General features: G+C 43.2%; 1 protein-coding gene across 1 annotated transcript in view; it reads right to left on the bottom strand.

Moving 5' to 3' along the window:
* Nucleotides 1-14,947, bottom strand: part of AGBL1 (AGBL carboxypeptidase 1) — a 689,944-nt gene that overhangs the window by 285,670 nt on the left and 389,327 nt on the right. Inside the window, exon 21 of the mRNA XM_040642611.1 lies at nucleotides 11,293-11,469. Coding sequence (XP_040498545.1) covers nucleotides 11,293-11,469 — 177 coding nt within the window. The remainder of the gene's footprint in view (nucleotides 1-11,292; nucleotides 11,470-14,947) is intronic.

Genomic DNA, 14,947 nt, shown 5'->3' with positions numbered 1-14,947 from the left:
AGAAGGGGCCTGATGATGGAACTTGAACAGGTGAGCTTACCTCTCTGGGGACACACTTTAACTAATGGGAAACAGGAAGAGGGGCATGTGTAGCAGGCAGGTAAGTCCTTCTTCCTTCTCAACACCTCCTCCAGGAAATGGTTCTGCATATAGCCTTATCCAGACACATGCCACAAAGCCCAGCAAACCCACCTGACCACTTTGACCGGCCCAGGAATGCAACACTCAGCACCACTTTCCAGGTCATCCCAGGCTCACTGCCCTTATCTCCCACTCCCATTTTCCCTCACGCTCAGGTTGCAGTGGTTTTCTGGCTCCCCTGAAATATTAAAGTTTATGCAAGTGTTTTATGAGTTATAAACCACTAAGCAAAGGGTATTTTATTACTGTGATTTCTGTTGTGTTTGGGAATACTCGGGGACATATCGACATTCATTCATTCCGGAAAATAATCAAGATTACCGTTATTTAAATTTCCCTACTCAGGACCAGTCTAAGAAGGATTCTGAAACATTTCTGATGTTTCTAATTCTGGGTCTGCCTTCAGGGAGGTGTGGTGAACTATGAGCCAGCTCCCTAGGAATACATGGAAGGAACGCCTTGCATGTGTCCGTACGGAGAGCATGCAGGAGGAAGGAGTAGAACAGCACACTTGCATGCTCCGGAGTCCTCCAGCATCATGTGCCCCCCCAGGATGGAATTCCAGGGGGAGACTGAGAAATACGAAATGAGCCAGAAATAGCACGAAAGTGAAGTAAGGTGAAAGAAACATCAAGACTTCCCTGACTCAACCTGCCTTTCAAACAAGTTCCTTCGACTTTGCCAGGTGAGTTACCTTTTCCAATTTCACACGCACACAAAAAATAACTTGTGGATAATTGATATTCAACTCAACCAACAGTTAGCAAAACCCTAAATTATCTCCTTCTGTGTGATATTACAGCACCCAGTTGTTTTCATATTACTCTCTGCTGTTACTGCTGACTTAATTAACTGCCTTTCTGGCTGGACTATAAACCTGAGAGAGTAGGAAGCTGTCAATTTCACTCTGTCATATTCTTGGCACCTAACATATTGTCTGGATTTTTTTTTAATGTTTATTGAATGATGAATGAAAAAAGAATGAATGAAGATGAATTGACCATGTGTCTGGCCTTCACCAAGTGTTTTTAGTTTTCTGTAAATATCCCCAGTCGCAAACTTCAGCTTAAAGCAAAGTAGCTACCTAATAAATGTATGTTAACGAATCAATAAAACAGGTATAAGTTTATATAAAAATAGCTAATGGTTCAAAGTATTCTAAAATAGTCTCTTCTCATTTACATTCAGGGAAAACAGGCCTATAAAGAGAATTACAGCTTAGTTTTAAAAAAACAGAAGTCTTTGAGGCCACTCCGTTGGAGGGAAGATCTGGTAGAGAATATTGAAAAATCGGCTGGAGGAATGGAGCCATCACCTGTCCTTCACAGTCAAGGAAGGTCTGGGGTCCGCTCTGTTTCTTTGAGATAATATCCCGTGGGTAACTCTCAGGACCTGGACTCTGCCTCTCTCAGCTCACGTGTGGGGAGATGGTACTCCAAGGAACTCTGTCATGTAGCCAGAACCAAAGAAACGTATCTCAGGTTTGGCTGGTCCTTTTCCCCTATGAAACAAGCTACATAAAACCCCAGATTAAATTAATCCTTTCTCTGGTTTTATATCCTTTCCTTTAGAGTATTTCGTTGATTGCACTTATACTGATCACATGGGGAAAGTGAGATTTACAGAGATAAACCATCTTTTCTTCTTCTTGGTCCTTTGAAGCCAAATTATTTTTAAAGGATCAGAGGTCATTTGAGGCTCATTGGACAATCCCAAGGGCCAGATTCTGTCCTTATTTTTGATACAATGAACCATTTTCTACAATGGGCATTTAAAATTCACAGCTCCCAGGGCATTAGTAATCCCAGGAAAGGCCCCTGCTGGCAATCTTATTAGCATCTCTGCCTCTTGATTTTTATTTAATTCCTTTTAATATTCTACCATAATGCTGACATGCATTATGGAATTGAGGGCTGCCGAATGAGACCATTATTTCACTACGTCATTAAGCCCGCAGTGAGTTAATAAATGGCTCAGAATGTGCTTTGAGATCTTATACAGAGGTTTAAAAAAGAACGCCAAGGCAACACTTGTTGAATTACAGTTAATAATATTAGGAAGAAAAGGGTATTGACGTGAATGGTTCAAATAGGGGCTCACACTAAAATGCTCTATTTACAAAGGAATGAGTGCCATTCTGATGGCCAAACAGGCTTTTGGAAAATAGTCCTCTTTTCAAAGCCCCAGAGTGGAGAAGGTTAGAGCAGAGAAGTGTCGGGGGAATGGTGGGGAGGAAAAACAATACACTCATCTAGCATTAAAATGTTGGCACAGATCAACAGAATAGAATGCCTCAAACTGAGGGTCGTTTTCAATTCTTAAGTCCCATTCACACACAGCATCTCATTCTAGCTCACAAAAATTCTGGAAACAATGTCCTTGCCCCAGTAAAAAAGCAGAACTCCCAACTTCCCTTTCCTGAGCCCTAACCCTCTCTCTCACCTCCCTGCTGACCAAGGGAGCTCTACACCAGTGCTTCCCAGACTTTCCTAGGGGTACGGGTCACCTGAGGACCTTGTTAAAATGTAGATCTTAACACCGTCCCTGAGCCTGAGATTCTGCATTTCTAACAAACCCCAGCTGAAGCAGATGTCACCGCTCCTGGGTCAGAACCACCACCTGTGAACAGCATCGTCCTGAAAAGATGAGTGTCCTACGTAATCACCCAAAATTTATATGTAAGGAACTCCAATATGCACTGAAGGAGCTGCGTCACTGTTCTTGTGCTCCTTGATAAGGCGGTAGACGTCGTCAGCTAGTGACAGACTCTGCCTGATTTTCACAAAGTCAAGCCAAGCACTTCTAGAGCTGAATTAAGAGCAGAAACCAGGAAGCTGTGAAGGGCCTTCCGGAGATCTTGGATTCAGTAAACTAAGGCATGAGCTCTTGATCACTGGGGGGGTCAGCCACCCTTTCAAGCAGGTCCGAAAAACTATAGATTCTCTCCCCCAGAAAAAATGTACACATAGGCCAACAATTTTGTATGTAATTATATCTGTTCCTACACTCTTTGGTTTCATAAGCAATTTAAGAAATCTTGACCTGGGGACATCCCAGGAGCTAGAAAAACAGACAAACAAAAACATTTTTAAACTCTCCTTGGATATAGACAGTTTTTAAATACAACGCTTGTGGAAGAGCTAAGCCAATAACCTAAAAACACAGATGAAACACACACACACACACACACACACAAGGGCAGGGGGAAGCAGAGAATTTAAGACTTATGACAAAAGCCATGGAAAATTCTCAATAGCCCAAAGGAGATCAGGAGCAAGTGGACAAAAACAGGAACTGCAAAACCTAGCAACCTACCCCATTTCTCAGTGACTGGGCCCTGGGTCATCAGAATCTGAATCTTCAAGGGTGCTCGATAAAATGCAGATTTCTGGGCCATACCCCAGATCACATGGAGACATGGTTCAGAAATCGGCATCATATAAGACCCCTACGTAATTCCTATGCATATTAAAGTTTGAGAAATACTATGCCTCAGATTACATTCATGAAATTAAGAGATTCCCTACCCCCTACTCCCATTCAGATCTTAGAAAGAGGCATATTCTAGGGGGCGCCTGGGTGGCACAGAGGTTAAGCATCTGCCTTCGGCTCAGGGCGTGACCCCAGCGTTATGGGATCGAGCCCCACGTCAGGCTCCTCCGCTATGAGCCTGCTTCTTCCTCTCCCACTCCCCCTGCTTGTGTTCACTCTCTCACTGGCTGTCTCTATCTTTGTCAAATAAATAAATAAAATCTTAAAAAAAAAAAAAAAGAGGCATATTCTAATATGAGGCAGCCCGTAGGACAAAGAAATGGGTTCCAACAGAACAGTGATCCAAAATATATTCTTGAGTTGTGCTCACGATTAGAATAGGCTTTTAAATTCAGCAACCTTTGGAGAAATTCAAATCTGTTCCCTGTCCTGACCTCCACTCTTTGTTCCTTCCTTCCCCTTCCCTTATACTCAGGCTCGCAAATTCCCCTTCCCTTTTCTATGGCCTCATATATGAATTGACTATAATATGGGTTAGATTACGTAGGAAGTTTGTAGAATAAGGAGTAGACAGTAGAGGAAATGTCAAGGTAATACACACAGAAATGGCTTTGATATAACTAAATCTATAAATATTGGTATATGGATATGAGTCTCTATAAAAGCCAAAATCTATGGTTCTCAACCCTGACTTCCTATTTAAGTGAATAAAATCACAGAGACCTGATCTCCAACCTCAATGGTTCTAATTAGAAGGTATGAATAAGATAATTATGACTAAGGATTGGAGTCTAAGCATCTGTGTTTAAAATAAAAAAGAAAACCACCATTAAATATTCTCACATACAATCAATAATAAGACCGACAATAAATGGTATTGAGTGTTTAGTATGAAAATAGTGCTAAATGTTTTATAGGCAGTAGCTCATTCAGTCTTTATAACATTTCCATAAGTAGGAACAGTGAGGAACATCACTTTTACAACCAAAAGTCACAGAGGACAGGTAACCGTCTCAAGGTCATGGCTGCTAAATGCTAAAGTTCCCTCCTTGGAACTGTCACAAGTGCCCACACTAAACAATAAGTTATGCACCCCCTATGAAGCCATCATTCAGAACCACTGGTATGTCTGTAAGACCCGGTATATATGTGCATACCCTGGGAGAGAGGCAATTCTGGGGTTTAGGACGCTTGGGGAAGACAGGTGTCCTCAAATAAAGGCCATGCAAGCCCAAGGAGCTGTTGAGAGCAATCATTTGCTCATGGGCCAAGGACAGAAGTCACCAGGAAGTGAAGTGACCATGGAAAGCACCTAGGAGGCGGATTAATGCAAACTTAAGTTGACGTTTTACTGAAGACTAGCTCCGCTTCCCCCACTTTCCCTGCTGATGGCAGCTACTGCTATACAGGTATTGCATCCCTCCAGTTCCTCTTTGTTTACTCTGGAAAGGTAGAAAAGGAAAAGGAAAAGGAGGAAAATAAAGGGAAAAGGGAAAAGGGAAGGAAAGGGGGAGGGGAGGGGAAAGAAAAAGGAAAGGGTAAGGTCTCACAGCAGGATGAAGGCAGGTGGAGGGATGTGAAGGACAGAACAAAGTCTTCTGACAATTAGCTAACCGGTGCTAAAAGCACAATATTTTCTCCCTAGAAAAATATAACCAAAATGGGCCACAAAAGATTCTTTGGGGTTTCAGAACCAAGCCTGGTCACCCTGGTCTATGTGGTCCATAAGTCCCTTAGCTACCCAGCAAATGCAACCTTTCCCAAGCATGATTTTAGCAGAGACCCTGCCCATTTCTTTGTTCTCATTATGTCTTCTGATTATAAATAAGAAACATGTTGCTGCAGACCTGCTTAGTGACAGCCAAAAGCAGAAGCTAGGTCTCCTGTCTCCAAAGCCCAGGGTGACTTTCACCAGTGACATCCTACTAGGCAGAAAGCATGGGGGTCCAAGCCAAGATTCCAGTGCCACACCTGCCTGGGTTCAAATCCTGGTTCTAAAACATACTAGCTGTGTGACATCAAGCAAGTTTCTTGGCCTCTTCAAGTATCTTCATTTGGAAAACAAGGATGATGATGATGAGAAAGAACCAACTTTAGAGTATTTTGGCATGGGGTAGCAAAGATAGAGTAATTTAATATATGAAAAAAGGCCTAACACACAGTAAGTCCCATAAATGTGTTTGTTATCATTGTTGCTGCTTCAAGATATTATATATTACAATTCCCAAGCAGTGCTAATCAGCTTTCATCATACATGGAGTGACCCTCAAATCTGTCTTCCAGGATGTTCCAAGAAAATCTAAAACTTCCTATTTTCTTGATCAAGAGGTACAGTAAAATGAAGGGTGACCATAATTTGCTTAGAGATTCACAGCATGACAATATGAAGACAGAAATAAAAACTTCTTTCTGGGCTGCCTGGGTGGTTCAGTTGGTTGAGTGTTCAACTCTTGGTTTCAGCTTAGGTCATGATCTCAGGACCGAGGGATTAAGCCTTGTGTCAAGCCTCATGTGGGGCTCTGTGCTCAGTGGGGAGTCTGCTTGAGGATTCTCTCTCTCTCTGTCCCTCTGCCCCTTCCGCCCATCTCTTTCTCTCAAATAAATAAATCTAAAAAAAAAAAAAAAATCCCAAAAAACTTATTTTTGGTTCTTGGATCTGTATATTCTGTACCTCCTTGCCTGACCCAGTGTACTAGATTGAACAGTGTCCCCCAAAATCCATGTCCTTCTCAGAACCCCAGGATGTGACCTGATCTGGAAATAGAGTTGTTGCAGGAGTCATTAATTAAGATGAGGTCACACTGGGGTACAGTGGGCCCTACATCCACTATGACTGGTGTCTTTATAAGCAGAGGAGAGACCAATAATATATATAATTACTAAATCACTATATTATATACCTGAGACTAATGTAACATCATGTGTCAATGATACTTCAATAAAAAATAAACAAAATAATACTCTTTTTAAGTGAGGGAAAGATGTCACAAAGGATACGAGTGGAGGGGGGCCTGGGTGGTACAGCGGTTAAGTGTCTGCCTTTGGCTCAGAGCGTGATCCCGGCGTCACGGGATCGAGCCCCACATCAGGCTCTTCCGCTATGAGCCTGCTTCTTCCTCTCCCACTCCCCCTGCTGTGTTCCCTCTCTCGCTGGCTGTCTCTATCTCTGTTGAATAAATAAATAAAATCTTTAAAAAAAAAAAAAAACAAAGGATACGAGTGGAGAAGGCCATGCAATGACAAAGGTAGAGAAAGGAGTGATGCATCTACGACCCAAGAAACACCAGAAGCTAAGAGAAAGGCATGGGACAGTCTCCCCTGGAGCCTTTAGAAAGAACATAGTGTAGCTGGTACCCTGATTTCAGGCTTCTGGCCTCCAGTGCTGTGAAAGAATCCATTTATGTAGTTTTAAGCCAACAATTTATGATGATTTGGGATGGCAGCCCCAGGACACTAGTACCCCCAGCCTGCCTTCTGAAGGGAGCAGGAGGGGAGCAGAGGTCCTGCTCTGAGGCCCTTCACTGAGCTTTGGTCTCCAGTGCTGTGTGGGGGTCACTTCCTGAAACAGCTAAGCATGCAGAGTATAAATAAGAGGACACTGGAAGCCCTGAAAGCCAAGTGAGATGACTCCGTTTCCTGTATGAAATTCATCCTTATCAAGCCAGCTTCACTAACGAAGCACTTAGTGCCCATATCTGTTTCCCAATCCCAGCCTTTTGGAAATACAGGTGTAAGCTGGGGACCACTCACCGGAACAGCACCTGTGAGTGGTGACAAAAGCTGAAGTGGGCAGAGGAGGAAGCTGAACCNNNGTACAATTGTGACAGAGGCCCCGGGCCATCCTCCAGGGAGTTTCTGGAGCTGGAACAGCCCTGTGGAGTGTTCCCAGCTGGGGCTAGGAGGCATGGCCTGTGGACCCACCTTCGACCTGCCATCGGATACATGATGCTCACATGAAGGAGCCGTAGCTTTGGTCAAGGCTGCTTCCAACAGCTACAGACAACTTCTGGTGATGAACCCAGCTGTGAGCAGCTGGAAAAATAAGCACCTTGGTCCTGATCTAAGCAGGTGCACTGCAGCACCTCCCCCCCTTGTACGAGCGGAAGTCCCTCGGTCGAATCACCATTTGTTATTAGAATGTGGCCATGTGAGAGTCCGCTTGGACTAGAATCCATTCAAGGAATCGTATATTAGGTGATCTCAGATCACACAGATAGTGACAGATCGGAGAGGTCTCCGCATTGCATTCTGACACACTTCCCTCTCTCACCCACACATTTTCCATGACTACCCATTGCAAGGACTCTAAAAATCTCCACCTGAAATTGGCTTCTAATCACATTTGGACCATGCAATTCCTCCTTTTTCTAGTGATTCATGGACAGAGAGGGTAATCATCTGACTCTATATGGAAATCGCCATCCATTTGTTCATTTATTTATCCATTCGTCTGTCAATCATCCCACAGATTCAACATCTCTACTATGCTAAACAAGGTATTGAGCATTCAAGAAACGAATGAGATTGCAAAAGGCCTTACCTGTCATGATAAGGAGCTGGAATTTCTCTAGACACAGTGAAGGACTATAGGCAATACTGTGACTTGAATAGGTTTGGGTTACTGAAAAACCCCTCTGTTGGTGATGGAGTGGATGGATTGCTGGGGGGTCCATGGAGGAAGTGTGCAGGTAGGGGGATTTATATATCTGTTGAGATCTTCAGACCCCCCCCCGAGTCACCCATCTTCTGTCCTTCCTCTAAGACCCACTCTGCCCCCAAGTCAGCAGCACTGCCAACAAGCATGTGGACAGCCTGCTTGGTTGGGAGTACTCACATTGTCCTAAGCCACAAGCAGCCCCCCCGGGCCCAGTCACATGCTTTTGTATGTGCCAACACACCAGGTATGTGACCCCAGGTCTCAAACGCTCAGTGTGAGGCACACACCTATCCACATAGACTGGATGCCTCTAAAAAAATGAGCCCCAAGAGGATGCATGATTCCATTTTGGCTTTTCCCCTCAGCAGCCTCAATAGCTTTTGGCCCATTCCTAATAGGTAAAGTAAATCTCTCAGTGGGCGGGACTTCCATATTAAATACAAATTATGGATCTAAGTGTATAACCTAGCAGTAGAGACTATATTCCAAAGAGACAAAAGGGAGAGATTTTTTTTTTTTAAATTAGCTAACTATAGACTGGAAAATAGAAGAGAAAATATCATATTAATAATAATTATTTGAAGGCAATAGCTTATGTTCTTTAATGCAGTTCCAACATAAATGTCACTGTAAGAAATGATATTTCATTTCAATACTAACAAATCAAGTACTTAGTGTGCTGGGGGAGAAGTGATTGGAACTACTTTAAAGCCGCGTTAACCAGAGAAACTGCAAAAATATTTATATTCTTATGAAGGAAGGAAGGAATGCCCCTCATGGGTGTATTTAAGTATCCTCCATCTTTTGGATAAATGGTAATGCTAAACAAAAAGTGGAAAGATGACCTTAGAATAATAACCTCAGGACTCAACTGGGACTAAGCTTCTCAATGTACAAAAATCATTTGCAATATGTTCAGGATGGAAATTTCTATACTGCTTTATAGCTCATAGACTTCATTATATACCTCAAACAAAAATCACCAAAACACCCAACTCTGGGCTGCCTTCCTTCCCCTGGCGTGCCCCCCCCATATGTAAAATTATTCATCATCCTCTTACTCACCGTCTGCAATTCTGCTCAGTGACTCAACAATGTTTGTAAGGACAGAAAAACAAAGGGAAAGAGAAAACCAATCCATTCAGAGAGGTGTTTCATACAGAGAATGGGATTGTTAAGCAAAACCAGGTCTGGCACCATTAGAGCTTTCTCTGGCCAATTCCTCTCCATCCTTTCCTACAAAGACCTCATGCCAAGGCCACGTGGACAATTTCACAGGGCAAACGCTGAGCTGATACGTGAAGCCATCGCGTCTTTCATTCTTTGTCATTTGTAACAGCCTTTGTGTGTGTTACATGGAAGATGGGGGGTTGGTAGGGGCCTGAACCTATGAGTCATTTAGTTTTCAAACAACTCCAAAGGACTTTGAGTTTCTAGTTGACTTATGGTGAATGGCACTGAAGCTTATCTGACCAGAAGCTGTTAGCCTGAACCGGGGCTTGGAGAAACAAAGTCAATGAGAGTCACCAAGCTAATAGATCTGTGAAGGATGCATGCAGTTGTCCTTTAAACAAGCGACTGGCCCCTATCCTTTAAGAGGCACACAGCTAGAGGGATACAAGTATATATCCATCAGGCCTTAGAGTCACAATATCCCAAGCTTATTTTTCCCAGTCCTATGGGTTTTGAATGCCAAGAGACCAAACATATCCCTGATGATATCACCTCCAGGTGCATTCCTATCTGCATTCCCTTTTGGCCTTTACAAAACTCTTGTGCAGTGGGGAGGAGAGGAATCCTTATGAATATCAGTATCTGATACACGACACACAGGTTCGTAGAGGTATGTGGCTTGCAGCATTGCTGATAAGTGGAAAAGTGAGGTCTGCTGGTACCTAATTCCATGCCCCTCCCATGATCTCTTCTTATTCTGCATCGACATTCATGTGGGTAAAATGTATTAATTCAGATCTAATAATTTATTAATTCAATAACAGAACATTTATTTTTAGCAACTGCTTAAACGAGCTGGTTATTTAACAGAATTTAATAGGTCAAAGCTGGTGGTTCAGTAGACCTGTGTATCCAAAAAACTCTTTGGCCAGGTGGGCAGCTAGATAATATTCATCGCCTGTCACTGCCTATACTCCGTTTGATAGCTAACAGATTTTCACAAGCACAGGGCCATGTAGATGCCAAGTGCTTCCTGGCTATTCCAGGAGAATATCAAAGCCAGCACAATGCGCTTTAATGCGGGTAAGGTCCAGGTATCCTTGGGGTTGAATGGAAGTCTGTCAGCTCGCCTAACAAATTTAAAAGAATCTATTACCATGGCACTGTCACGGTGTCCCTTATTTATGCTCCTCTAGTGGGGGAGTGGGAAGAGCAGCTAGAAGGGCCTGCCACAGCAGCTTTCCAGCTGCTCATGCAGTTAATATAGCTGTAGAAAGAACATGATTTATACGAGCCTCTCCCTTGACACGAGAGCCTGCGTCCCAGACCCACTTGTGTTGGGGAGATGCATGTCATGTACTCACTTCTGTGCACTCTGGGGACAGCAGGGTAGCAGAGAGCTGCTGATTTAGATAAGCACATAAGATAGAGGCATACAACACACGGGTGTAAAGTACAGTACGTATGCACCAACCTACGGCCTTGATGATGCAAGGGGAGCTCGCCGACTGGTGCACAGGGTAACAAGAGATCCCCAGGCATAGAACAGGGCCAGGCAGAAGGTCCATAAAAGCTGGGGGTACATGTCTGAGGGAGGCTCCCTGCCACTTGCTGGTAAGGACAGATGATTGAGAAACCAAACAGGCAGGCACGTACAAATTGCTTGCAGGATCAACACAGACGGGTGCTGCCAGTGAAGACGACCACTGAGCTCGTTCTGCAAGATCAGGTCGCTGGGCCAGACAACCAGGAGACTTCTTCCACCCCCCCCCCCATTACAGTATATTGCTGCTGGACAGAAAGCATGCGTATGCCGGAGCCTCACATACCTGATAGGGTCCCTGGTTGCAACCACAGTAGCTGCTCTCCATCGTGTAGCTTCTGGACACCCCCATTTCTCTCCACACCACCACCCGGGCTGTGGAGGCTCGGGATTTCTCCACGAGGAAGCTGCAGCTGCTCATTGTGAACGCTGGGGCTAGCTCATCAAGGATTTTGGGAAGAGTCTGAGATAAAAAAATAAAATGACGAGTTGGGGATGTGCATCATAAAAAAGAGCATCTCAACATTTATTAAGCATCTCAATATATCAAACACTTAATATATACTGCTGCAAATCTTACATCAACCCTAAGAAATGGATACTAGGGGTCTGTTGTTGTTTTTTCGCTCTTAAATGAGGAAACGGAGACTTAGAAAAGCAAGAAAGAAATAGCATTTAAGTCCAACTACAAAGAGGCTGGAATGGGAGCCAAATGCCAACCTGGCCAACTCCAAAGGCCATGATCTTTCAGTTCCATGTTTCGGCATCACTGTGGACCGATGTTGCATGCACATTCAGCTCATACACTGCTGTGCTAAACTCCATGGAAAGCCATGGATTTCACAGAGACTGAAATTTAGAGAGGGACCCCACCCAAAACCACACATGGTTTTCTAGGTCTAAGTCAGACTATGGACTGTTTACTTATCCCAGGGATATACAAGTCATTGATAATCACCGAGGGTCGCATATAAAGTTTCCTAAAAGGGTATGACTGCCAAAATGAACTTTCTAGTCTCATCTTGGTTTTTTTTTTTTTAGTTTTATTCATGACAGAGATAGAGTACATGTACACGAGAGAGAGAGAGAGAGAGAGAGAGAGAGAGAACACAAGCCGAGGGAGGGGCAGAGGGAGAGGGAGAAACAGGCTCCCCATGGAGCAGGGAGAAAGACTGGGCTCAATCCCAGGACCCTGGGATCATGACCCCAGTAGAAGGCAGATGCTTTTTTTTTTTTTTTTAAAGATTTTATTTATTTATTTGAGAGAGAGACAGAGAGAGAACATGAACAGGGTGAGGGGCAGAGGGAGACGTAGACTCCCTGCTGAGCAGGAAGCCTGATGTGGGACTCGATCCCAGGACCCCAAGATCATGACCTGATCCGAAACCAAGAGTTGGATGCTCAATTGACTGAGCCACCCAGGCACCCCCCTCTCTAGGTTCTTCTATCTCACCATTTCCTAGGGAGGAAAAGTTTTATGTGAGACCACATAATCTATATTTAGGAAGTGTCTGTAGACCCTTTCCACTCTCCGACTGACAGAGACGGGCTCCTAGTCACCAGACCTCCCCCATCCAAGGATGATGACTCAGGAGTTTGATAGCACATCAGGCCCTTGCCTTAGTGGAAATAATGGACCTAGATAGTCCCAAACTTCTGTGACATTAGCAAGAAGGGTTCTCTACTTCTCTGTTCACAGAATATCCACAAACTAGCACATAATATGAAATTATGCACATTCGATAACAAACAGTGAAACTTCAGGCTTTTGGACAAATTGTGGGGAGAAGGTGGAACAGCAGAATGAGAATCTGAATTAAGAAATTATTTTTAAAGAAATGCAATTTTGTTAATTTCTGGAACACTGAGCAAATCTCTTAATATCCCTGGGTTCTTACTGTCCCCATGCTTAATATAACTTAATTACATTAATATAAAGATTAATACAATTATTAATTATATTATAAATTGCCTATGATATAGGTATATGTTAACATAATTATTCACATAATTTAGTCTGATCTTTATGTTCCCACATAGCTTGCAGACCTACAGCATCATTTGAACTTGGAAAATGAGCTGTTAATGTCCTCACTTGAGTCTCCACAATTGTCCCCATAATTGATTTCATCTAGCCACCGTTGTCCCTCTCTCCCTGTGATTCCTTCACCCCATTTTTCTCCTTCAAAGTGTTCATCACAATTACAGTAAAATTAATGTTCACGTAATTAGCTGTTTATTTTCTATCTCCTCTGCAGCCCAGAAGTTCCATAAGGGCAGGTCTGTGTCTCATTCACAGGAAAATCTTTGCACACAAAGATGTGCAGCTCATGGAGGGCACTCCATAATTATTTCCTGAAATAAATAGAATGTGCTAGTCCAGACCTTTCGGGGACTGCTTACACACACACACACACACACACACACACATATATATACACACACACCCCTATATGTAACATAGATAGGTGTGTGTGTGTGTGTGTGTATATATATATACACATGTGTGTGCTATATATATAGCAACTAAAGTGATCAAAAATATTGAAAATAGTTTTAATTTATCAACATTTAACCTTGCTGTAAAAAGTCTAATTAGACATTATTTAAATGCTCTCTCCTTTCTTTCTTAAGTGAACCTGATTTTCTTAGCTCATATAGCCCCTGTGCAAATGACCACATGTTCAATTTCATGGTGTGTATCTTGGAAAGCTCTACAAGCTACGACCCCTTCATTGGAGCCTGGAGGAGGTGGGATTTACAAGGTGCAGCTGGAGTATCTCTCCTACATGTCCAGAGCAACAGTTTATCCATTCATTAAATAATGGACTCCAAAACTACTACCGCATTGATAATACAGTCCTGATTCCATTTCTCTTTTGATTTCACACAAATTGATCTATGTCAGAGTGAGAAATGAAGACAGTGATAGCTATAATAGCTGGAGATTGTCTTGTTCTGTTTTGTAAATGAATAAGAAATAGATGAACTCTACATATGAATTGATCCACTGGAGCCTTATTTCAAAGCTCCCAGGGATCTCCCATCTTGGATGGAAAAAGACTTGGGACCCTCAACTTTTTCCTTCCCACTTGCTCTGTGCCCTTAAACTTAATCTGGGTTTCCAAAACTTGAAAAATTCTAATAGATACCTTTCCACTGAACACTTACTATGCATTTTACATGCATTAGGTCTTTTAATCATCACGAGGCTTTGAAGTAAGTTCTGTTATTATCTCATAATATAGAGGTCCAACAAGTATCTTTTCAATGGTCACAGCGCTAGTAAGGACAAATCCAGAATGTCAACCCAGATCTCTTTCTTTTTTTTTTTTTTTTTAAAGATTTTATTTATTTATTCGACAGAGAGAGACAGCCAGCGAGAGAGGGAACACAAGCAGGGGGAGTGGGAGAGGAAGAAGCAGGCTCTTAGTGGAGGAGCCTGATGTGGGGCTCGATCCCAGAACTCTGGAATCACGCCCTGAGCCGAAGGCAGACACTTAACCACTGTGCCACCCAGGCGCCCCAACCCAGATTTCTAAGATAGATCACACGAGCTTGGCTTAACCACTGCCAAGAACTACTTCTGAAATAGGTATTGTAATCTCATGGGTGTGTAAAGGAATACAAGGAATGAATGACATCATGTACACACAGCATGGCCCAGGAACCGGCATTTAGCAGGGTCTCAACACACACCCAGCAGGGATTAAAAGACTAGACCTGAAGCAGCCCTGAGAATGAGTCTTCTGCATCCCCATAGACACTGAATCCCATTTGTCCAGGAGCAGCTGGGTCAAGAGCAACCTCAGCTGGTGGGGGAGGGATGATCTGATCATTAATTCTGGTGTTGAGGCTCACTATAGAAGCCTGGGATGCATTTCAATTCATCTGCTTTCTGCTGACTCTTCTAAGCCCTGTCTGGTTTTCCAAATTCACAG

This window comes from Ursus maritimus, unplaced genomic scaffold (assembly GCF_017311325.1).
Source record: "Ursus maritimus isolate PB19 unplaced genomic scaffold, ASM1731132v1 scaffold_27, whole genome shotgun sequence".
NCBI lineage: Eukaryota > Metazoa > Chordata > Mammalia > Carnivora > Ursidae > Ursus > Ursus maritimus.
This window is presented reverse-complemented; position numbering and strand designations above follow the sequence as displayed.